The sequence below is a fragment of the Gouania willdenowi genome, chromosome 21 (assembly GCF_900634775.1).
Source record: "Gouania willdenowi chromosome 21, fGouWil2.1, whole genome shotgun sequence".
Lineage (NCBI taxonomy): Eukaryota > Metazoa > Chordata > Actinopteri > Blenniiformes > Gobiesocidae > Gouania > Gouania willdenowi.
In genome coordinates, this window is record NC_041064.1 from 30,922,100 (window position 1) to 30,949,334 (window position 27,235).

A 27,235-nucleotide genomic window follows, 5' to 3' on the forward strand; every position below is an offset into this window, starting at 1 on the left:
TATTATAACCTTTATCTAACCAGGCAAGGTCAGATTAGGAACACAACTCTTATTTTAACTGTGACCAGGAAAAAGGTTGTTATTAAATGCTATTCATATCTTTGTCAAAGCATTACAAAATGTTTTCATTTTTTAAAAATATATATACATTGAAAGTTCAGACATGTTCATTAGTCGAAATCAAAGACAGGCAACTTTTATCACAGTGGGGGCCACAAAATGTGATTGTCTAAACAAAAGGCAATATTATCAATGTTCATATTAGCACGTGTATTTCTGTTGTTTTGTGTATTTTTATGCTGATTTTGTGTATTTTTTTTGCTCATTTTGTGTGTTTTTAAAGTCATTTAGTGTACTTTTGTATTTGTTTTTGCTCATTTGGTGTCTTTTTTTTAATGTTTTTATGTTTGTGTTTTTGGAGTAATTTAATGTTATTTTATTGTTATTTTGTTTTGGAGTAATTTTTTTTTGTTTTTCTAGTAGGGATGTAACGATTCACGATTTATATTACAAAATAGCGCTAGCCAAAAGAGCTAATAGAAAAATGTGATTGTCACGTAATATTACAGATATTTTTTCGGCGCTAAAGGGGTAAGGAATCATTTATGAACATGTTTAAAAGTAGAAGGCGGCCAGAAAGAAAGTATTAGCAGATTCCACCCGCCGCCAACACTTCTGGATAGCGCCCTCTGCTAGTTAAAAAAAGTACTGCGATTCAATTTTCAAAGTATCGATGTGAATCATGATACCTATGAATCAATTTTTAACTGCCTTACGATTAATCGTTACATCCCTATTTTCTAGTATTTTTGTGCATAATTGTAGACGTCTTGTGTGCATTTGGAGAACTCGTGTATTTTTGTTGTTCCTTTATAAAGTTTATGTTAATCTGTATGTTTTTGGAGTCATTTTCTGATTGTTTGCTTTTGTTTTCGGTATTTTCTTGTCCTCTTTTTTGTATTTTGTGTGATTTTGGAGTCATTTTGTTTATTTACGGTACTTTGGAGGTTATGCCATGATTAAAATGCAACGAGGAAAAAGCCACTGTTTTTATGCAATTTTGCTGATACTGTGACACGGGTCTACCATTAATAACACACCTGTAAAAACAACTGGGGAATTCTGTACGAACAGAGCCCAACATGTTAAATACGCCCACCTTTTACAAGGCAATCCTTCACCCTCTTGTACTGGATGCTGGTGAACGACAGCGATATCTCCATTATGAACAGCGTCCTCTACTGAAGTAAGTACGGACACTTCACTTTCCATGTGGACAGCAGGTAATGGGAGGGGCTCCACCAAGTCCTCTTGGCTTCCCAAACTAAACTAAGAGCAAGAAAATATCAGTAAGAGTGGCAGAATATCTACACATCATACATGTGTTTATGTGACCAGTTTCATTCTTTCCTACAGCTAATACAATACACTAAGGCAGACATGGGCAACTATTGGCCCGGGGGCCACGTACGGCCCTCGAGCTAATGTAGTGCAGCCCCCAAAGTAAATGAAAATACACATAAAGACAACAACAAAAATACAATAGATGACGATACAAATACTACAAAAAATAGCAGATTTACATTAACGACAAATGAAGAACATAAAATGAAAAGAAAAATACAAAAAATAACAACAAAAACACAAGACAACAACAAAAATGCTCCAAAATAACAAATTTGGGACATTAACATGAACATATCAGAAACACCATATGACTCCATAATCACACATAGAGACAACAAAATAGAAAACATGACTCATAAAACACAGATAGACATCAAAAATAGATCAAAATGACTCCTAAAACACAGATGTAGGTAACCAAACATACACAAATGACTCCTAAAACGTACACAAAGACAACAAAAATACACAAAATGACTCCTATATCATGCATAGATACAACAAAATACAAAACATGACTCATAAAACACAGATAGACATACAAATAGATAAAATGACTCCTAAAACACAGATGTAGGGAACCAAAAATATACAAATTACTCCTAAAACATTCGTAAAGACAACAAAAATACACAAAATGACTTCTAAATCACACGTAGAGACAACAAAATACAAAACGTGACTCATAAAACACAGATAGACATCAAAAATTTATAAATATTAGTCCTAAAACACAAACGTAGGGAACCAAAAATACACAAAATAACTTCTAAATCACACATAGAGACAGCAACATGCAAAACATGACTAATAAAACACAAAATAATACAAAAATAGACAAAATTATTTCAAAGACACAAATAAAACTATACAAAACAAATATATAAACACAATAAAAGCCTTTGTTCTTTCATGTACTGATGAACAGAAAGGTATGGACTTTATGATAAAAGGATATAAATTTGTCTGTAAGAACAGATTATATAAACCAGGTGGTGGAATAGCATAAAAGATAACAATGAAATGGAGATACTAGAATCGATGAGTACAACTGTGGAAGGAGTAATGGAATGTCTAACAGCACAACGCCCTAAACTGGATTAAAAGTTATATGAGAAATAGGAGACAATATGTTGACTTTAAACAAAACATATCAATATGCTAAACCATACAATGTGGTGTGCCACAGGGTTCGATTTTAGGGCCAAAACTGTTCATTCTATACATAAACGACATTTTCAAAGTCTCAAATTGCCTCAAACTAACGCTGTTTGCAGACGATACAACCATCCTATGCTCAGTTAAAGACATTAAAACTCTAATAGAAACGACGAATGAGGATCTATCAAAAATCCAAACATGGCTCAATGTAAATAAACTAGCCCTAAATGTCAGCAAAACAACATTCATCAGTTTTGGAAATAAAAAAACAAAAGAAAACATTGGACTGAAACTCGACATAATTGAACAAGTAAAAGAATATAGAGCACGAGGAGTGTGGATAGATGAGAAACTGACCTGGAAAAAGCACATACAAGTAGTTAACAACAAAGTTGCCAGAAGCAGCTACATCCTATGGAAATTACAACAAATACTACATACCAAATCACTGAAGACAATCTATTCTTCCCTTGTTGGGTCACATTTAAATTACTGCTCTGAAATCTGGGGAAACTTGAACCTTTATTTAAACTTAAAAAAAAAATCAATTAGAATTCTATATAAAGCACCACACAACGCACACACAAATGAACTATTTGAAAAGGCCAAATACCTAAAACTGCAAGAAATAATGCACTACAACACACAAATTCTAGCATTTAGGGCATCTCTTAAAACACTCCCATATCAAATACAAAAACGTTTCATATACAAACAAACTGCTTATGAACTAAGACATAGTAATGTGTTTATACAAGAATGGGTTCAATCTAACATTGGAAAATACAGCACTGTCAATAGAGCTATCACCAGCTGGAATAGCCTTGATGCAGAGACAAAACAAGCAAACAACGGCTGGGAATGAAATCTGCAGGGAAGAAGGATGACTCGAAAAACGATGGAGAGGAGGAGGAATAAAAAAGACAACACTGACTACAGATGAGAATGAATCCTACATAAAAAAGGACAAAAAAAAAAATGTAATTGTGTTCAGAAGAACCAAAGACTATTTGACCAGAGAGACAAGCTTTGATGTAAATTTTCTGTGTTTTAAAAAGGGGACGGGACCTAGATAAGCAAACTGCTTCACTCGTCTCCTTTTTCGACATGTACAAAACAAAAAAAAAGAAATAACAAAACTTCTGTGAATGCAACCATGTCGGAAATAAACTGAATAAATAAATAAAAATAAATAAAATAAATAAATTGTTCATTATTCTAAATACTGACATGAATAATGTAGCCCTTTATTGAGTAAATCACATTTGTGATAAAAGTTGCCCATCTCTGCTCAAAGGTACAAAGTCAATAATTTTTTCGCCATTTTTTAGGGGAACAGTGATGAAAAAAAGTAGTGAAATTATGAATCACATACAGTAAATATAATGACGAGTTAAGAATGTAATGATCTGTTGGCATGAACAGTTCTAATAAATACATTCATTTCCAGTGAAGGTGATTATACAGCAGAGCTCCTCAGTCTTATTTTACCTGCTGCTGGATGTCAGGGTGGTGTGAAAGTGTGGGTGCAACAATGTGCACCTCGGTCCCAGACTCCGCCTCTTCCTCGTCTACCTCATGGATGGTGGGCGTGACCTCAGATGGGGCCAGTGAGGTCTTTTTTTTCTTCTTCTTCTTTTTGTGTCTTCTGTCGAAGCCGTGGCCCCGCTTACGTAAACGCTGCGGCACGGGCAGGTGTGTGGATAAGGGGTGGTGTGTGTGGTGAAAAGTGTGTCGATGATCTACAAAATAACAAGAAAACACTGTTTACTTACTGTAAAATAAAAATACAGTATTGTAACTGTATAATTAAACACTGTATTTATAATTTACTGTACTTGAGGTTACACTACTATTGTTGTAACTGTAAAATAAAATACAGTATTGATGTAATGTACTGTATTTTATGTAACAGTAACGCAATTATAACTGTAAAATAAAATACAGTATTGATGTAATGTACTGTATTTTATGTAACAGTACCGTAATTGTAACTGTATAATTAAACACAGTATTTATAATTTAATGTACTTTAGGTTGCACTAGTATTTTTGTAACTGTAAAATATAGGAGTAATTATTATACTGTAGCTTATATTACAGTACTATTGTTGTAACTGTAAAATGAAACATAGTAATGATGTACTGTACTTTACTGTATTTTATGTTACAGTACCTATATTTGTAACTTTAAAGTAACAGTAAGTATTTACTCTATGTTACTGCAATTTATTTTACACTAGTATAGTAACTGTAAAATGAAACCATTTACTATGTACTGTATTTTTGGTTGCAGCAATACTGTTATCACTGTAAAATAAAAACACAATAATTTTAAATATTGCATTTGTCAATACATCACTAGTGTTTGTAAAATAAAACAGTATAATTTCAAAGTGTTGTATCCTTGGTTACAGAAATGGTCCTTAAACAGTATACAAAAAATTGTGATACTGTAATTTCAAGTTTCAATAATAACATTGTACATCTATAAAATTTCTTTAACACAGTCTTATTAATGTTATGCTGTTATTTACTGATTACCAGTATTCTGCTGTCAAAATAAATTATGTCATGTATACATCAAAGACAAATACAGTATAGCAAAAAAATATTAGATAATGCACTAAAATAGATATGATTGTCCCTGTTAAGGGAGTGCTCCATTTTTCTTAGTTTGATTATCAAAAACAGCTATATTCTATATATAGTGTATATAATAGTCTAATACATGCCCATACTGCATCGAAGCCTAGCTTACGCTCAAAATCTTTCTCTGTATAATGTCGTCCCATTCGGTCCCCGTTGGTGGACACAGAATCACCAATGATGTCTCCAAAGCGCTCCACTGACAAGGCTTTCTCCCATTTTTCCTCCTCTTTCTGCTGCTCGTCCACAAATCCCGTCTCATTCTCCTCCTCCGCTTTCCCCTAATGAGAAAAAAAATAAGAACAATATTCATCTATTTTCTATGCTGAACACTCCACCTCCGACTCCCTTTCTTCGGCTCCACAATATATATATTTGATATATCAAATATTGTAGTTTTCTATATTGAGAAAATAGAAAACTCGATACATCTTGAATCTCCATATATCGTCCAGTTCGCAAGGCTAGTGATGGTGTTCATTTTAGTAAGGCATCTTTGAATTATTATTACATTAAATTACGGGATATTTACGGGAAAATACTAATACGGGAAGATGGCGGGAAAGAGGGGTAAAATACAGGAGTTTCCCGGCCAAAACTGGATACTTGACAGGTATGTCTGGTAGCTCTTCATTACATTCCATTGGTGTTCTTAAACAAATCTATATACAAAACTCTTTCAAATATGAAACGGAAAAGGTGAGACAAAATAAAGTATATGGTGCCTTAACATTAGGTTAAACTTTAGTAATTCATTAAAGGTTGATGACAAGATATCGCGATATTTAAACCTCATAAGATGTATTGTCGAGGTAACAAATAGTATTGCAAGAGGGAGGAGGGTCAGATAAGAAAAATTCACAAGATTGACTACGGTACACACCTGTTGGTTATGGTTTGTTTTATTTCCATAGAAGTTGAAAAAGTCATATGCAATGTAAGTATGACCGGAATTGAAGTAAAAAAACATAAATTGTGTTTATTTTTCTATCTGCAACTTTTTTTGGGTCTTTTTGTCTTGTTGTCGTCAATTATATCGTATTGTGAACTCCTATTATCCCAACAATAATCCAAGATAATTTATTGCAATTGCTACAAGTCAGTTTGGTGATGTTGGGAGGTGTACATGGGAGTCTCAGCAGAGCTACCAGAATCAAAATGGTGTTAGCTTAAAGTTGGCATAACTAGAATTTGAACCATCTTAAGGCACTTTTTAATGGCCACATTTCACCCTGGAACTGAGAACCTTAACCAGAACTGTCTCGAGTTCTGACCACTGGACCTAAGGCTGTAAATCTCCCCCTGTCCTTTTATCTGGGCTGAAGAAAGCTCCTTACTGGGGGGGTAGTACATTCCAAACAGTCCTGCTTTATTTGAAAATAGATACCAAGCACAACTATTGGATGCCAAATGAGCATTAGGAGCTCCATGCCTTTTTTGCCGAGTCCAGGGTCGAGCGTGACCTCACCACCGAGTGGATCACAGAAATACTGATGACTCTGGGGATTCACCACACATTTAAAAAAAGTGAAGGAGAAACATAAGAAGCTAAAACAGGATTACATTAAAAGAAATCAAAGACCATAACAAAAAAGGCATTCAGCCTCCCACCTCTGTCATTTTCAAAGCAATTAATGCTGAGTTGCTCTCGGAGCAAGGTGGCTCCTAAGTGCCTGGTGAGGTTGAAGAAGTGGAGCAGAATGTCGTTTAAAAATGCATTATCAAAAAGGAGAAAGGAGTATAATCCAATCAGATTATTAGTTATATGTTTTACTGTTATTGTTGCTTATTTGGCTTTTTTGTGCAACAAATTTAAAGTCGATTAAATAAAAACTTTCGTTAACATTTACTGTATACATAAGGCTGACACTACGCTGTCATTATCATGACACAACACCTGTCAATAGCATGAATAAGGAGTCATGAAGGCTGTCATTAAGCGTTGTTTGTTACCACAATCCCTAATCTTAACCCTAACCTTAACTAGGGTTGGGCATTGTTTGGATTTTTTTGATTCTGATTCCGATTCTCAATTTTGATTCTTGTTCTAAACGATTCTCGATTCCGATTCTTTGAGTTGTGCATGACACAACTTTGACATCTGCAACGGAGGGCTGTACTACACTTCCTCAATTTACTGGGACAAAATTAAAGCTGTTAACTTCTTGAATAAGCCTACATTCTGGGTGAACTCATTCTTTAGTAACTCCGTGAGTTGATCATTTAAACCGTAAAAGCGGCGCTGTCTATGATACGGTCGGAGAAGAAGTGATTAATCCTCTCTCTCTCCCCTGTATAGTGGCAGACACACACACACACACACACACACACACACACTGGAGAGATGAAGTGATGGAGTGACCAAAAAGCACCACTATATTAAAGTGACTGCAGGTGCATTCAGTGTGATCGCACCCGCAAGCAGAGCGGAGTAATACAAGCCGTGGAAACAAACTAGTGAGGGCATTTAGGAACTGAAAAAACCAATCAAAATTCAAACATCTTGGTAACGGTTCCGGAACTGGACGTTAGGAACCGCTTCCTATTTGGAACCGGTTCTTGGTGCCCAATCCTAACCTGAACCCTACCAAACCCAACTAGATCCCTCCGCCTAACCCAAAAAATGCCAACATAGCTCCAAAGGTGTCATAATTTCACAAGCTACACTTAATGACAGCCCTCATGACACCTTATTCATGCTAATGACAGATAATGACATCACATTCAGCCTTATGTATAAAACTTCAAGTAAAGTGTAACCAAACGTTCAGTCTGTATAAATGAAGAAACACTGGACATAGAGTAAGCACACACCATCCTTACATCCTCAAATACATGAGGCGAGGACATGGAATCGATACAACTGAGTGCTAAGCAGCGGAGAGCTAATGCACCCGTCAGCCCCTGGAGACAGTGAAGGCTGATGGGAGGGTCCTGCTTTGTCTTTGGTTGCCTCTGATAGGTCAAATCACAGGGACCCCTGCCTCAGATTGGTGCTGGCACAGTAAGCACTCTCACTGACGCTCAGTGGTGTCACCTTTCTCAGTGCCAGCACTCCATTACTTCCTAATTACTGATGCAGTGAAGGGACAGGATACATTTAATGATCGGGGCTAACTATCTGCACAAGGCTGTGGTGGAAAGAAGAGAACACACAGGGTTTCAAAAAACTGACTGGTGACAAGAATATTTTCTCAGGATGACCTGCCTACATCCCTTCAAATCAAACACTAATTTCTCTAAACTTGCTCCAGTAAAAGCTATTGTCATTTTAATATTTGCCATGTGCTAAAAAAGACTGAAACATTGTGCATGAAAGCCTTCTGAACCTGGTTTTGTCTTTCCCGCAAATCAATCTTTCATGTCAGCTTTGAAAGTCTGTTGGAATTGAAGAACACGGCAGGTGGACGACCCCCTCCAGGTGGTATAGCATGTGCTTTTTCAAAGCAGTTTCACAGTGTCATTAGGAAACAATAGGCACTGTATGGGTCTATTGTGATGACAGTTCTATAACAAACATATAGTAATGGAGCAGTATTCTAAATACTGGAGTATATTGTTATATTTTCAATTCCTTTACTCCAACTGAAATCTCCTTTCAAACTCAGCCTAAATCTGTAAAAAAACACCTATTCATTCAGAGACTCATTGTCTCCACCAAGGAGGTGATACTTTCACTGGTGTTTATTTGTTTGTGTGCTAGCAGGATTACACCAAAAGTACGGACTTCTTTTGACAAAACCAAACCAAAAATAGACATGAGGATTACATTAAATTTTGGAGGGAATCTGTATCAATATACTGATTCTGGATCCGTTTCAAGAATTAAAAAAAAACCTTATCACTCTTATCACTGGGAACATTTCAGAAATTCATATCTTGGTTTGTCACAAACCGATCTCTATGAAATTGGACTCAGTTATGTCGGGTTGATTTTTCAATTACCACACTGAGTTTCATCTGGATCAGATCCAGATTTCTCATTTCATCACAATTCTTCAAAAAAAATGGGGTTGCCCATTCATTGTGACCTATGGTTATTAATGGGGATACAAATTCCTACAAGGCTATAAAATGTGAATAAGCATGGTACCATGATCAGGATCACTGATGAAGATCACTGCGATTATCTGACACCGAGGAGATTTGGCACTTGGTGTAGGTTTTTTCCATATTCCTTTCTTAGTTCATAAAGATGGAAATCTGACATAAATGTTCATTATGATACCTGTGTGGGGTTAATCTGTCTCATTGCTCTAACAGTCACATTTCATTGGTTTCTCTATTCCTCCAGATGAACACTTCGAGTCGATATTAAAGGAAGTGTCAAATAACAGAGTAAAAGGCGCACTTCAGGGCCAAATAACCTTTCCGGGTGGTGAGCCAGTGCGATAGCCTGAAATTTTAATGAGCTGCTGGGCACTACTAAGGAGGGTGTAACCATGCCTGGTGTTTTTGTGAAGATCACATGTTCTTATTGTAATGATGTCAGTTGCTCAGGTGAAAGAGGGCTGCATTTTATTAAGAGGTTTGCAGATTAATTCCAAAGCTTCGGCAGGACTGTAAACCCTAGATGCTAACGGTGGGTACATGTATGTGTCTGTGTGTGTTTAGTCATCCTTAGTCTTAAATTATCTTCTTTTTGTTTTTAGCGTAACATAGTAAAATTGACTTCAAGTTTGTCATGTTTTGTTGAAAGTTTGTTCAATTTTGTTCACAAAATACAGTGTGAAACTTGCAGAAGAAGCTTATTAGACTTAATGGTCTGAAAGACCACAGAATCTTTTCAATCTCTTTGAATGCCAGAGCACAGTTTTCTGTCATTTCGGCTACCATGAAGTTGTACATAAAGAAGATAATATTTTCACTGGCATCTGTTTGTTTGTTAGTCTGTGAGCAGGATTACGTCAAAAGGTTTTAACAAAGTTTTACCCAAAGATAAACATTATGCCAGAATATTCTGTTAAATTTTGAAGGGAATGCTGATTAATATACTGCTTCTGGAACAGTAAAAAAAACCCAACAAAAAACCCCCACAAAAATCCAAATCTCTCATTATTGTTGAAAATTAAAAAACTGCTTATTCAAAAATTTTGTTGGTTCCATAAATCACAAAGTTTTATCCAGATCGGATGTGGATTATGCATTTCATCGCAATTTGTCCATACATTTGGATCTACTATATTGTTATTAATGTGGAATGAAATCTCTTCCAAGCCTTTAAAAGAGAAAAAGCCATACTCTCTCATTAATAAACCCCAAGCAAGCCCATGTCCTTCCCGAACGCCACCATTAGGACACTTTGATAACTTAGGAAGTGACGTCATTACGTCATAACAGTGCACATCACAATGCAGTGTACCCAACAAGTAAGAGTGCCATACATCATAACATCTTCCAGAAATGTCAGAATTTTATTGAAAAACAGAGTCAGTGTCCTTATGAGGCACAGTGTAGCTGAAGAGCCTCTTCTGCATCCATCTGATGAAGTGATCCAACCGACTTTTGTTTTCCTCTTTGGAAATTGCTCGACCATCACTGCTAACTGTCCAATAGTACGACGGTCCCTCAGACCACAGCTAACTTGGGCCTAGGGGTCCTCAGAGGGAGGTATGGATCTCACATGCAGGATTTAGTGATGTTTGAAGGCAAAATGATCAATAAGGGAATCAGTCATGACTCCCTCGGGTCCCTCTGTCTGATCTGAAACAGGAGCCCCATCAGATCAGAAGACAGCACAGAAACATTTACAGCCACTTCTTAAATCTTAAATATGTTGGGCTGCAACATTAGTGATGTTTCTGAGGTGGAGAAATGGACACCTCAAGAGAGCCTGCTGGTGGGGGAGACTGGCAAGCTTCACTGGAGTAATGGTGTGACTTACTGCAGCTTCTTGATGAACCCGAGGCTGAAAGAGTGCATTGATCTGTTGGGCTGCAACTTCAGTGATGTGATTCATCAACTGTGCTGAAAAGGTGTTCAGCATTCTCCATCTGATGTCTTCAGGGTATGCTCAATAAATGGTCTCCATGCATAATGCCAGAGATCATCTGATCTCTGGCTGAGCAGGAACTCTTGACTTCAAGTACTGTGGATCCTAGGACAGCTGAGACATCGTCCTCTATCGCTTTGATGACTCCCACTGCTATATTATCCAGCCTCTGGAAGATCATCACAAGCCCTCCAGCACATTTGGAACCATGTCAGAAACCACATATTGTGGGTGCTGGAGAGGTTGATGGCAGCAGACCTGTTGATGTCTTTTAGTGAGGGTCTCACCAGTCACCTTGGCCTCATCCATGAGCTTTGGAAGTCTAAACCCTGGAGGCATGAGTTTTGGAGAACTGAGTAGTCTTTGGGCATTCAGTGGAATGTTTCTCATCTTTGCCATGCTGAGAAGCGGCTTAGAGTTTTTGCCGATTGCTTAACCACTAAGAGTGACAAAACCTTAAATTATTGTGACTTTCCCTTCTTAAAAACAAAGTGTAACCTTTCCTTAAACAGCTGCTTTACACTCTGCCTGCAACTCTACAGCCAGTGTTAGTTAGTAAGGGATTACATGTCACGACATTACGTAATCAGATTACAAATTATGAGTAACTGTAATCGATTACAGTTAAAGTTTAAATAGTTGGTAATCGGATTACAGGGACATTGTTAAAATCAATGGATTACACAACGTTACTTCTCAGTTTCGCGAGTTTATTCACTACTAACATAGCAACGCAATGCTTTTCCCAGAAGCCCCAATGTAAATATAAAAAAAAAAACTATTTGTGTCGGTCACTCAATCTAATGATGTCATAAAACAAGCAACAAGAGATAGATGCAGAACGGGAGACAAAGCTGAATCCAGAACCAGTAAGAAAGCGTTTGTTGCTCGAGTCTCTGCAGCACAGAGCACGTATGGATGACAGCTTTTCTCTGAAGACTGACAAACTTTCCTGATATTGGGTTAAGGTGTGTTCTTGTTGTGTGCATGTATGTGTGCATGCGTGTGTGTGCATGCGTGTGCGCGCAGACGCTGTGCAAGTCCGCCCTCGCGTGTGTGCACGTAAAAAAGGTACGAGTGTATTTTACATCAGGTTTTTTTAATGTGATGGTTTACTACTATAGCTGCTCTGTTTGTGTGATGAACTAATCAAAGCTTTATTTTGTGTTCACTCACAAGAGCTAAACAGTAATTCTGATATCTGATTTATTAATTGTTTGTTTAATTGTGTAGTTGCCCTTTTAATGCAGTTGTTGATCACATTGAGTATTGATCAATGTTATTGCTTCTGCCTGTAGGCCTGTTTGTTGTTCAAATATTTGTAAGCTTTAAACTAAAGAAATGCTTGAAAATGGCACACATTGATTTTGTTGCATTAGTGCATTTGGCTAGAGTCAATTCTTTATTCTAAAAGAGAAATAAACCTTTAATATCAAACGTTAGATGCTTTAATACACTTCAGTTTTCAGTGTGATTTGGTTGCTTTGATGAATCCTGAGGAGATACTTTGATGTTCAGCAGAGTTCAGCTGCCCGTCTCTCATAGTGTGAACATCTCACAATATTCAAAACTAATAACTAGTTATAGAGGATGTTTTCAGAGAAATATTAAATACACACAATATCATTAAAGACAGTGATTTGACCTTGTAAATTATTTTTGTGCTTAAGTTGAACTGTTCTAGAAAAACTTTGTGTAATAGACTAGTCACTAGTTGATAAAGAAACATACCTAATCTCTATTTATTAATGTGCAGTTAGTTACAGACAGCCTACTGTCTAAGTTAGCACTAGCCTACTGTCTACAGTTATGTTTCCTTACAAACCAAGTCCTTTATGATGCGCTAACATGGTTTGTTGAATAGAATTGTAGAATTCACACATTACATCTAAAACAGATGATTATTATGAGTGTGTTATTACTGTGAAGTGTAATATCACCATCAGCACCTATAAAGGATATTGTATTTACAATAGCCTTTATTATTTTCAACGATAGCGGCATTCCAACACTTAAAAAATCTAGATTAAAGTGGAAGTAATCCAATTAATCAAATTACAATACTCAGATTGAGTAATGTAAGGGATTACGTTACAAATTACATTCTTGAGCATGTCATATGTAATCTGTAACTGTTTACATTTTGAAAGTAACTTTCCCAACACTGTCTACAGCACACACACCTAAACACTACACACTATTTCATACGTAAGACATATTGCTGAAAAATGAAAGGTTGTTGTTACCATTGGGAAAACTCTTTTGTTCAAAGTATATAACACATTCAGTAATTGGAATACTTAGATACACATCTGAACACCAATCAGCCATGACCTAAGCATTACAGCAGGGGGCCTTGGAGTTTGGGGTTGGGGTCAGTGGCGGGATGCACTAGGCCAGGGATCTGCAACCTTTACTCTCAAAGGAGCCATTTTGCCTCATCTCACCTGGATCAAAGTCCTCCTGGAGCCGGAAAAAAAACCTTCTCAATGAAGACAATACAGTGAATGAAATTCTAAACAGTTAAAATTACATAGAATAATGTTTGATTTCATGATTTGATTTATATTGATCATGTAAATGGCAACTTAAAAACAGATTAAAATAAAATGAAATGAATTAACATCAAGAAATAACAACTCAACAGTATCTTGCATCTTCAAATTCTTACACATCTCAGTTTACATGAACACAGTGTTATATAAAGATTATTTTTAGTTAATGTATTTAAAGGGCCTCAAAAAGTAACTTTAAGTTTGATAACACATGATCATGTGATCAACACATGCTAATTTCTCATTTCTTGCCACACATAAAACATGCATATTTAACCTGCACATTGGTGGTTAAATGAATCTGTCCCCACACAATTAAAATCTCTATTTTCTTCCAGAATAGTGTTTTTGTTGGTTTAGTTATTTACCAGAGATTTAAAACTTAAGGTTAGCCACAGGTGCAGGAAAGTTGATGGTCTGTAGATGTTGCAGGAAGTGAAGTAGGAAGGTGCTGAGTCATTGCACAATGTGATTTATTTTTAGGTTAACAAATTGTTTTATCATGATTTTATTTGTCATTAATCAATAATAGCTTCTGTAGGAAAATAACAACTCTTTATTTCAATAGGTTTTTTTAAAGCTATAGGAAGCCATTGCAAAAGAGTCAAAGAGCCACATGAGGCTCCAGAGCCGCAGGTTGCAGACCCCTGCACTAGGCCCTCAGTTCCTTGGGGCTTTCTCAGGTGTGTATGTAGGGGGTGGTGGATGCCTCTCGGCTTGGGATTTCGGTTGCGTCTAAGGGCTACTCGGTCGTGGGGGGGGGGTGAGCTGGGGATCCTCGGCCCCCGCTTTTTCTGCTGGCCTGAATGAGTCTTCGAGCCTGGGGGGGCCCTTGAGTTCACAGAAGCGGTTCTTGCACATTGGTCATGGACGCACTGGCATGTCTTGGGCTGTGGGATAAACTCATACTGGGTTTAACCTTACACAAGTTGATTCCAAATACCAGTTTTACATGTAACCACTCAGTTCTTCCCTCTTGTCACGGCCACCACCATTATACTTAAGCTCCGCCCTTGTCACCAGACTGGCAGAATGGATTCACAACACAATAAGCACAATATACACAACTATAACATCACATCTCACTCTCACTTTAAAGCAGTCAACTCTTCCCCACCCTTTCCAGTTCCTACCCTGACGCCCTCTTCCCGATTCCCTTCCCCCTCACCTAGGTGTAACACTGCTCTCTCTTTTTATATCCTGCCTTTAATAAAGTGTTTCTTACCCTGTATTTAATAGCAATAACAAAACATGCATTGATGTCTTTAAAAGATTACACTTCTTGTACCTTACAACAGCATGTGCAGACAAGGTAAAAAAAAAAGAGAGATGGAGAAGGTTGGACTTGAACTGGGTGACCCTCTGATTACAAGCCCACTTCCTTCATCTTCACACCACCACTGCCCCAACCATTATTGATGTCTTATGAGGGTATGGATGGAGGGAGGACAGTGCCTTTTGTTGATTTTAACCATTACAAGGGTTCAGCCTGTTCTCAGCCTTTAAGCTTGGGATCAATGACTGGAGGAGTTGGCAAACATCCATCACAAACAGATCCCAGCTCACATAAACCAGAACATGAGTGTTTAGCTTTTCCTCTCACTGTGCAGCTGATGCCTAGGGTAAATTCACTCTAATGTTTGTCTTTTTCAAGTGATGAGATTTTGAAAAAAGGTCAAATCACAACTGGTCAAAAGTAACTCTCGTCCATATTTTGCACTTCAGACATTGGACTTCTACAAGCAGGTTAATTTAGCTTCTTGTGCAGGAAGGTGAACCTGTGGCTTTTCACTTCATCCTGTCACCTGCTGACTCATGTTATTTGTCATGCAAAAGTGTTCCACCACTGAAAGCCAGCTACGGCCTGGCAGAGGGTAAGCAGTGACCTCAACTGAGTGAAGTAGAGAAAAAAACCGCAGGGTCACTACGTGTTAAACAGAGAAAGAGACACAGGCACTGGGATAGAGAGCAAAGAAGTTCTAAAATAAGAAATCCATGACATTTTAATAAGTACGTTTTTAAAATGGCTGATTCTTAATCTGGTGGGGATCATTCTTACAGTGGAGAAAAGTAAGGCAACACAAGAATTTCAGAAAAAATCTTAGCTAATTTTTTTATTTTATTCAGACAGGCGGGCCCGGGGGGTCTAATAATGTGCGACACCCAAAGTCAACAAACAGAATGACTCCATAAACACACAAAACAACAGACAACGTACACAAAATGACTGAAAAAAAAATGTACAAAAAAAATATTTGCATTGTGGGATGTGAGGTCTTGTAGACGGGTGCATAGAGGAATTTTTTACTTCATTCTTACCTTGATATCTTGTATTTTTTGGCTAGACAAGGAGGACAGTGATTTTCTTGATAGTATTTTTTGTTTTAGTTTGTTCCCAGGATTCCCAATGATATTAGAATGAAGTAAAAACACTTCAATGCATCTAGACTCTATATCCCACAATGCAATGTGCAAAAATTAGTGTTTACAGTGGCCGTTATACGGCCTCGTCGTATCACCTTTGACATGATCTGGCGTGTTTGCGACACCGTGGTTGAACAAAGCAATTGATTATGACCTTAAATGCACTATTCCTGTGGTGACTTAGCAGTTTAACACTCTGGTCAGTGTTTGAAATACACACACACACACACACACACACACCCTGAAGCTGACTTGTCAGACTCGCAATCAATAGCCGCTGAAATAGCCAAGTGTTGTACTGTAATGTTCGTTTTTTTGGCTGAAAACAATAACAATAGTGTGCGGCGTGGAGTCTGCGACTACAGACACGCCCACTCTAGCATATGCATGAAGGCTCCAGCCTGTCTTTAGAAGCGTCATGAAATTGACTTTTTAGAGGCTAAAACTCATGAAAACAGACGAGTTTGGGAAAATAAACCTCAAATACTATGTTTTTGGGGTTCTTAGAACAAATGGAGATGGGTGAAAAATAGCATAACACTGGACCTTTAACACAATAATTCAAAAATGAAAACTATAATCTCTGAGGACAAAGATGAAATATTTTGTAAATCCTTCATTGCACACAATAAAATTATAAAAGTCTGCACTTAAAGAACATCTTGATTGTTTTATTTCCTATCCATCGTGGCACTTTGGTGGGAGCCAATCGGAATGTGCAGAAAAAAATTAAGAACAGACCAAGGTTAGTGATTTAAAGACAAACCTGCTTTTCTCTGCAAAGCAGCCTCTCAATAAGCTCCACATACTATAATGACACAGTTCCCACCATGCACTATGACACATTACCTACTTAACTGCTCGTGCTGTTTCGGCCTGGGAACACAGGCTAATCGTTATCACTGGAACAACTGCCAGAAAGCTTTCTGCCACGCAGAGCATAATATTTTCCACTGAGCTCACTGTGACTCATCTGTGAAGTCTTTAAGCATTTCACTGATCTTCTTAGTACTGAAAACAATCAAGAATGTTATGTGGAAAATCAAATTCCTCCCAAAATAAAATGAATACAACACTTCCTCTTTGACAACATCAACATAAAATGTTACAAGTGAAAAAACTTCAGTGACCTCAATGCAAACCTATTAATACGCACCAATTCTGATACCGGGTAATGTACTTGGAAAATAGGCTCTGATACCACTGACGTCATTGTAGCTTTAATAAATCTGAGTACATATATTTGTGCTCGTTTTGGAAAAATCATCATCAATACTATCACAATGGTCCTCATTAATCTACCTTGTATGAAAACGGGTGCAAATCTGAGCGCACATTGTGTTGTACGACAGGACCAACGTGGGACTTATGAAACATACGTATCTGATCAATCCCAGCTTACAAATGATTGGGTGTTGATAAATGCGGCAGCTGAAATTGTTTGTCATTAACATTTTACGCCCTTAAATCTTCCTGGTTCGAAGGCCCTGCCCACTGTGGTCAAACAAACACTGGCAAATAAATAAAAAATAATAAAATCAGCATTTTCACAGCTAAGGTGAAGAAAAACAAAGATGTGCTTTTTGGTGGTGTGAAAACTGGAATCTAAAGAGGTTGTTTTAAACACTTTGTGGAAGAGAATACCGGAGCTATTAAACAGCGTGTCCAGTATTGGAACGGACTCGGGCGGAAGTTTGAATTAAATTCTCAACAAATATACTAATGCCTAATGATGGTTTGAATTCAATCTTAAGGGCCGGTTGCAGGCAGGCATATGTGAGGGGGCAGTCAGAATTGTGAAGGGGGCATCAAATGTACACATCATGCTCCAGCACTTTATTTCCCCTGTGTTTATAGTAACAGTGTTTTATTCATTGATTTGGGTTGTTAGCTGTGTCCAACCACAACCCAGAGAAGTGGATTGCACTTAGTCAGGCCTCTACCTTCAGACCTGTCCAACTTGAGTGTCCCACCTGAAGACTAAGCTCCTGCTGGTATAGATCTTAAGGTCACTGAGGCACACAAACCCCCTGACCACAATAAGGTGGCAATCTCTTCCGGGGGGGAACTAAAAAAATAAAAATGAAATAAAAAATAAACAACAACATAACATATGTCTTAACTTAGTGGATGACCTAATTCTCAAATACATTTTAACCTAAAGTAAGACTTCTCACACTATGATAAATATTAACAAAACTGAAAGGTCGTCTTATGAATATATTTTATAAACCAACTAATTTATAAAACACAACAAATATAGAACAGAGCATTTTAAGTTTCCTTTTAAAAAAAAAAAAAAAAAAAAAAAATGTTGGCTTTTTTGTTAGCAACAGAACAGTTAAAACATGTCCTTTCTCTCCACTCCACAGGAGCACTACACTTTTTAAAAGCTCTGAAAAATGGATACATTGCACAGCATTAACTTTCTCTTTGTGAGCTGCAGGAAGCTGTAGTGGAAAATAAATAAACTGGTTTTGTAAAAACTTCTGTGATTAAATGAAACAAAGCAGTGCAAAGCAGTTGTGAACTTGTGACAACTTGAGAAAACTTGGAATACAAGCTTAACCTCAACTCAACTTTATTTATATAGCGCAAATTACAACAAAGTCATCTCAGTGCGCTTAACAAAATACTCTGCACTATTGATTCTTCTCTGAGAGCCAACTCCCAAAGAAGAGCCGGTTCTTTTGGCTCCCAAACAGCTCTTCATTTGGTATCGTTTATAGTCTAATAATTAAGCCCAACACAGTATATAGTAATACATATGGTTTGTGTTTTGATTTACTTTCAATACATTTATGAGAAACCCAATGATTGTATCCTTATTTGCAAAAGCATTGTTACTTTTTTTTGATGTTTTGTTAATATTCAAACAAATGAACAGAACATTGCAATCAAATCCACAAGCTTAAAGCTGCTGGACAACAAAAAAAGTCACTTTGAGAGAAGTCGATTTATTGTTCATCAGTGTGTGTGATTGGCTGACAGCCAGAGTTCCGATAGCACTACAAAACACAAACTTCATCTTCTCTACTAGACAGAAACAGGAAACCATGGCGATGGCCTACTTGGACTAATTATCTTTTTTTGAAGCAACCAGTATGTAAATGCAAAAATGGAAGACTGCTGTACTAATCAATAAAATCCAAACGGTGCCTTGAAGTAAAGCATCCCCTGCACCAGATGCTGTCTATAGTGGAAGTTTTATAAAATATATTTGTATTGGTCAAAAGTGTACAAATATTTATTTGAACTACAGCAAACATATAACACACCAAAGGTACAGGTCATTATTCAATCAATAAGTTGCAGTACTTGGAGTTTTTCCCCAAAAACAAACTTGGGCACTGCACAGACGTTTACATGGGAGCTTTAATTCCTCTTTAAAGCAGAATAAAAGTTCATTCCTCTTTAACGTGACCTTGTAAACACTTAATTCCTAATGCTAATTTAATTCCGAATTAAACTTAAATCTGAGAGGTGGTTGGTTTATTCAGTTTTTAATTATGAATGAAATAATTTACTGTATCTTTTTTGTAAACAGTTAACACTTAAATCCACGCATATGCAACTTGCAGCGATGACGCGCTGGGTGATGACATAATCCAACTTCCAACATCAAAATAAAGGTGAAAACAGTTCTCACGTGTGGTCTATGTTACAGCCGACAATAAGTTTTTTCTTGATAGAAGTGATACGTTATGTTCGCCCACTGTCCAATCAGGGCCTTCCCAACCCCCAGACCTAAAGCGGAATGAACTAAAGCCTAATAAACAGGTTTTCCATGTAAACCTCAGTTCGAGGATGAATAATACCATGTAAACACAAAGCAGAACACTTTCATTCTGAATTATTTAATTCGGAATAACTCATTCCAAATTTAAAAAAAACATCATGTGGACAGTGTCTTCTAAAACTGGGGAAAAAATCAAACTACATGAGAGTGACAGTGAAAGAAAGAAGAGCTAAACAAAAACATTGTAAATCTAGTTTAAAAGTGCATTTTACCAAAACATATTAGAATTTAGGCAGCTCTGTGGCTGGTGAAAATGCTGCGTGGCTGTGGAGCCACGAATATTCAATTAAATTCAAATCAACTTTATTCATATAGCACCAATTGCAACAAAAGTCATCTCAAAGCACTTTCGAAATATAAAATTCATAATAAAAAGGAAAAAAAAAAACCCAACAAATCCACATGAACTCCCTTCTAACAGTTTCAAGAATATCATGTCATTTCCAAGTTATCTCTGTAATGAAAATCTCAGATTGTTCTGGATTGGGTGAATAAAGAAAAAATAAAGAAAGAGAAAAAAAATAATTTAGAAATGGGGAAAAATGTTTCTTTACAATTTTAAACGATTTCTTTTGAGAGTTTACCCATCACCGAGTCAGTTTGGTTTTGTCTCAATTTCATCTGCTTTCCTTATATAGATGTCCTTACTGGCTTTTAAACTTCCTGAAATCACGCAAAACATGCTTCATATGGTTAATGATCTAACTAATGTTATTAATTTCATATTTCTCCACTGTATTTGTACCAAAATCATTTTTTATTGCAGGACTGTGTGCGAGATTTGACCTCTGTGCGATTGCTAAAGAAGCTACACGTTAGGCCACCTGTTTATGGTAAAAATTGTTCTGAAAAAATGCATGTGAGGGTATACAGTATTTTGTTAAAAAAAATACGAAGAAGAAGAAGAAGAAGAAGAAGAAGAAGAAGAAGAAGAAGAAGAAGAAGAATACTGCCTTTTCCATTTCATAAAGTGAAATATACTGTTTTTCAGTCTGTTTTCTGTGATCACAGGAAATCTGAGCCCCTAAAAGTACCAAAAACATGTGAGATTATTAATACTATTGAAACCATGTTACAAATTCCACTACAAGGGCAGAAACAAGGGTTTTCTTTTTGATATCTAGGCTTTAAAGAGCAATAACAGCCTGAAGGCAGGAGAGTTCTGCTGCAGCCAACTGTATCACCTTTAACCAAATGACAACAGAGAGAAAGCTGTAACAACACCTATAGCAACGCTATCTATGTATAATACAAGAAAGGTCTGTATGCGTGTGTGTGTGTGTGTGTGTGTGTGTGTGTGTGTTTGTGGAGCGAATATCTCTCCGGCACGGTGTCTGTTTGACCTGAAACTTTGTCAACAGCTTCCAAATACCACAAATGTGTGCATCCGTTGTTTATGAGTCATTTGGTCATTTAAAAATGTTTATTTTAAGTGAATCCTTTCCAGCTTTTGACCTCAGTGTGAGAGGACACCATCTATATCTATTTCACTACACAGCTCCGCTCCGGTGCGTGCCAGAGCCAGTCACAGTGGCGAGCAAGAGTCACGTGTGCAGCCAGAGCCAATCGCGAGCTGAAGACCTGGAGTAGCACCAGACCTACGCGCAGGCAAACGAGTGAGAGAGAGGAAGTTAGTTTAAGGCTTTTTCACAACTTTTGAGCTCCTGTGGACTTCTCTTTTGAGGAAACATACTGCAAAAAAAAAAATCACTTTTCCTCTTGAATATCGACACATACAAACTTTCTACTACAAACTCAAGGCTGAATAATGAATTAACCTTTCTACAGCAGCTTTGAAAACAAAATAACAGTTTCATATTTTTTAGAAATGATTTAAACTTCCTTGTCTTCTGCATCTATGTTGCAAAGTATCACCACTGATGTGTCATTTTTCTCACATTATTTATTCAGTATGAAATTGTCTCTGCTTGCTTTGACAGAGAAGATGTGCCTTGTATTTGTTCTTGTTACTAGTAAAGATAATTAGCTAAACACAAAATAGCCAAAGAAGAAAACACAGTTCATCGTTAGTCCATCACATTATGCATTATAATGTTTATATGTTGTTGTTATGTCTATCATGGTTTTTAACGATTTCCAGTCCCTACACTTGCTCGATAGGATTTCAAAGCCTAAAGCTTTGTTTCTTTTCTTCATTGTGTTTTGATCCCCAGTGTGAACGCTCTTTCACGCATTGCATTGTGGGATGTGGAGTGTTGTAGACGGATGCAGACATTGAGTTAAGAATGAAGTAAAAACACTTCTATGCATCCGTCCACAGGTTTCCACATCCCACAATGCAATGCAAAACTGTCAATAAGAGACTGTTTACATTGGAGATAAAAAAGAAATTTTCGAACAGCAATTGCAACCTTGAAATAACTTTTTTTCAAGTAAATTAAATGTGATTTATTGATCTATGAGGCCTAGACTGTCTATATCTGATAAAAGAAAGGGTCTCCAGCAGCTTTAATGTCATAAATAAGCTTATTCAATACTAAAACCTTATTCAAATACTAACTCATGTTTTTATTTAAAACTTTGTTACAAATCTGTGTCTTTGGAGTCATTTGTATCAGTTTTTATCCTCAAACACCTGTAATATCCCTTTAAATGTGGACATCACCATTTTGGAGATTTCAGCCAATCATCGTCACCTATCATGTGGTCTTGTCACATTAACACCACTCTATGAATTTCTGCTCACACAGAAGTGTATTTGGTGAAATATTATTTGTCGTACTTTTTAGTGCTTAGTTACGTATCATCAAATCCAGTGGCGGCTGCTGGTCTTTCATGCAGGGGAAGCTCATTTTCTGCCTACTTCAGAAAATGTATCTGTTTATTTAAATGTGAATTCTAGTAGAATTCACATTTTGTTGTCAACAACTACTTGTAGATTATCACACACGCACGCGCGCGCGCGCACGCACGCACGCGCGTAGCTGCTGCGGGCTGGAGTGTGAGTGTTTGGTCAAAAGTCTCACAACACAAGCAGTAACAGTCTCCACAAACACCAAAAACAGACACAAGGTTTGTCAGAAGTTAATTCGCTATGAGAGGATCAGCAAAGTCTCTGTGTCAACACAGAGCAACGGACTGAAATATTTGAAAAACCCCCTTACAACGTCATACTCTCTGATTGGCTCATTTCGCTGTCAATCAAAATTGAATTAGCCTGAGACAGATCATCCAATCATCATCCATTATTCCAGCGTCCGGAACAGACAGATCCAGCCCACTGCTCCATAGACCTCCTGTGAAGCCCGGCGTCCGATGGGCGGGACTAAGTGCGTCATAACCGAGCATTTATCCAATGAGCGTCTAGTTTGACTGCAGTGGATCAACCCCTAAATCCTGTCCCATTGAAGTCAATTGAAGCTGAACTTCACCACTGTTTATTAACACTGTGACGCTGCGGTGATGAATGAAGAACGTCACGCTGTCACTGTCAGTTTCCTGTTATAAGAAGCTGATTCTGAACTAAACATACATGTGTTCTGTCATATATTTAGTCAATGAAATGTACACACAACAACACTACATATTTGACCACTGATTTTAGGGGAAGCTGAGGTTCCCTTGTAGTCTTAAAGCATCCGCCACTGATCAAATCCTTGGACGTTCTGGCGTTATTCCTAAGAATAATGGACAGATTTTAGCATTGCACCAGGACACGAGGAATGAGATTTTTAAAATGTAGATTTAGGTGAATGATGCACTTCCTTGAGTAATCACAGTTTGTCAAACATGCCCACTTCCAAAAACGTGTGTTTAAAGTGCTTTTTATTGCATATGCAGCTTCCAAATCGCCTCTCATTTCTAGTAGTGAAGAATACAGGTAATAGCAGGGCTGGGCTATATGGACTAAAATGTATATCTCAATTTTTCTGTCAATTCTGGGTAAAATTTGCTGATGCAAAATTCCACGAAGGCACATTTATTAACAAACAGCTGCACAATATGTGCCACTTTTGTTTCTTTCTTCTATTAAGGACAACACGTGTGAGTGAGTTCTGTAGTGTGGCTTGTTTAGGGAAAAGTCTGGTTTAGGACGTTTAACTGTGTTCTGAGAAATAGTGAAAATAGCAACTCCTAAAATAAAAAAAAATAAGCTATAAAATAAAAATATATTGATATAGGCGATATTATATATTTCTATATCGCAAAACAGAAATCTCACTATATCTTGACTTTTGATATATTTCCCAGGCCTATGTAATAGTATTTCAGTTGAACTGTCTTTGTAATTTTTGTAGCGTATCCCTTTAACTGCACCTGAATGCTATGGGCAAAATTTTCCTTAGAGGCACAATTGGGAAAAAATATGTCCGGGCCCAATACTTTTTAACGTTTTATTTTCAGGAAAAACTTCACCCACTGATATATCGAGTGTGTTTTGTTTAATAAAGCTGAAAAATCCTAGCTTTCTAGTTCTGATTTTCAGCACTTTTCCTTTTCACTCCATTGTCATCAACCGTATCCATGGAAACCCAAAGTCAACTTTTTGTTGTCAATTTTTAAAGAAAGTGTCTATTTGTACGGTCACCGTACAGACAATCCCCGGTGCTAATGGTACGTTTACCGAAGTACAAGTACCGTAATTCCCAGGCTATAAAACACACTGTTTTATTGGCCGCATTACAATAATTTAGCAATTTTATAAGAAAAATCCACACAAATGCCGCAGCCTAACTAGGCCGCACTCTATTGGCTGATGAGGGCACCCTTCAGACAACTCGGCCAATCAGAACGGGCAGATCAGCGCGCTGCTGTACTCAAGTTAGGTTGCAGGGAAATGTCTCTGTTTCGACTGATATGTTTCCTTTACTACATAAAGTCTCCTCCTCACTGCCCCACGTCTACATATCAGTCCATTTACAGCTTATTATGGTCACTTTTTACTGGAACCAGACTGATACACCGCTTCGTCCACTCTTCTTACCGTGACCTACCGCAGAGCGATCACAGCAAGTCGGACTCAGAGTCAGAATACGGACGCGATCGCTTCTGAACAAATCCTACATGGTGAACAACCTGGATACAGTCTGTATCCACGGTGTTCTGATCTCAGCTCCATCTGTCCGTCCTCCTTACGGAAGCGTCTCCATCAGAGTCCAGAGCACCGATCACTCCTGAACAACCCTAAAGCGGTGATTTAACAACTTTATGCTGTTTATCCAAATTTATTACAAACTGTCTGACTTTTACTTTTACAGCATCCACGGTGCTGCTGCTGCAGCTGGCTCTCTCTGGCACAATGATCAGAATGATTCAGTGCGAGCAACAATGATTTAATGTTCACAATTTCATTGTTCTACCTGGTCTAATGTGACAGAGCTCAATTTAGCCGCGTCATTGTTTAAGCCGCAGGGTTCAAAGCGTGAGAAAAAAGTAGCGGCTTATAGTCCGGAAATTACGATACGTAGCGTCTTAGGGTTAGGGTTAGGTTAAAACCCCATATAGCGTAAGGTTTAGTCTTAGTCACGCGACCTAAACTGGCCAATGACTGACCTACTGGCCAAATAGGGGCGCTGCGTATGGATAGAATGTCGGTATATTGATACGGTAACCGTACGGGTAGCCACTGCCATTTTTGAAAAGGCAAAGAATGACATTAGGTAGATTACAACAGGAACCATAGAGGTAGGGAGCTCAGTGTGTGATGGCTGTGACCAACTTTCATGTTTTCCTTTCCACTCCGTTACCACAAAAAGGTAACGGAGTGGAAAGAACTACATCATTCAATCATTCATCACTGCTGCTATGCTGCTCATACAGCACAGGACCTCCCTCACTAACATGGAAAAGTAAGTGAGTTACTGCAACCTTTGAGCTCCATGGTTTTCAACATCCCAAATGTGCCCCTAATGAAAATTTCACCCATATTCAATGAAACCAACAACACTACAGGACACAGAATGACAGCTTGACACAATAATGCTTACCTGTTGTAAGTTGATCAGAACATCTATGTCAGGAACATGGCCTCCTGTAGCCATTAGGCCAAACAAGCAGCAGACAGGGTGAAGAGTAGGCCTCTGAGGAGAGGAAGGGCCCACAGCAAAGTCAGCTTGTGTGGTTGTAATGGAACTATACGATAATAGGCTGGGTGTGAAATTGTTGTAGGGGAAGATTTGTGAGGATGGTGATGGGTGGACAGTAATGGGGGATGACAAGTGTTGTAGGGATCAGCCGTGGATGTGGAAGCCTGACAAGATTAGTGGCGTTGACAGCAAGGACGAAGGGAAGGATGGGGTGTGGAGCAGCCAGAAACCTGGTGGGGGAGCAGGGATCAGCCCTTCTCTTTCACAACCGGAGATCCAGGAAGCCTTTGGGGAGGCATAGCCTGAGAGAAAAATAGAAACATAGTCAATGTTAATGCTCTCATATTGTAGAATGAATATTTAAGTGAGGAAAAGTCACACAGGATGATATCACATGAAATCTCTGTGTTTTATGTTCTTAGTTCACAGCTTAGTTCACTTCACTTTGTCACAATAAGTTCAGAGACACAATTTTATTACAAAATGTAAGGTTTTCTGTAAAACCAAAATTAGACACCCCATCATAACCTCATTGTAAAAAGGTTAATAAGTTTCTGTTTCCCTCTTCCATCAAGAAAGTATGTCATATCTACCACGAGGGATGTAACGGTTACTGTTACCCAGTGTTTGGAATAACGGCGTTTCAAATAACAGCGTTAGGTAACGGCGTTTGTTTTTCAGTAACGGGGTAATCTCACTAATTACTTTTTACACCGTTACAACGCCGTTATCGTTACTGAACGTTAAATGTGGTGCGTTACATGTATTGATTAAATAAACTTTTATCCGAAAGCATCCCTGGCTTCATACTCAGCTGTTGTGAGGAGGTGGGTTAAAAACAAGGTGAGCGATTATGATTGGCTAAGGCGACGTGCCAGCACACACCACACACACACACACACCACACACACACGCACGCGACACACACGCGCACGCGACACACACGCATACAACCACTACAGATTTTATGAAGCAGCAGAGATGGAAAGCGTGGAGCAATCTGATGAAAAGTTGTCATTTTTAAGGTGACGATACAAACACTACTTTAAATTAATTGTGATCAAAGGTAAGAACGTGTATGTGAAGTGTTCGTTATATCCAGGAGAGAAGACTTTGTTGTTGTTGTAAGCAACTCAAATTTAAAGTTCCCAACACTGCTGTTACCACGGTAAAATTCCCAACGGTAAAGGTTACCGTTTATG

General features: G+C 37.8%; 1 protein-coding gene across 2 annotated transcripts in view; it reads right to left on the minus strand.

The window, feature by feature from the left end:
• The window catches only part of slc4a3 (solute carrier family 4 member 3), a 77,566-nt gene that overhangs the window by 36,559 nt on the left and 13,772 nt on the right, over positions 1-27,235 (minus strand). Inside the window, exons 2-6 of one of the 2 annotated variants that reach the window (XM_028435299.1) lie at positions 26,264-26,335; positions 25,935-26,027; positions 5,329-5,497; positions 4,060-4,310; positions 1,160-1,329 (exon numbers count right to left, since the gene is read on the minus strand). In XM_028435299.1, the coding sequence (XP_028291100.1) occupies positions 1,160-1,329; positions 4,060-4,310; positions 5,329-5,497; positions 25,935-25,988 (644 nt within the window). In that variant the 5' untranslated portion in view covers positions 25,989-26,027; positions 26,264-26,335. Of the gene's footprint in view, positions 1-1,159; positions 1,330-4,059; positions 4,311-5,328; positions 5,498-25,934; positions 26,028-26,263; positions 26,336-27,235 lie in introns of those variants that run through there. The other variant, XM_028435300.1, reaches the window with a different exon arrangement.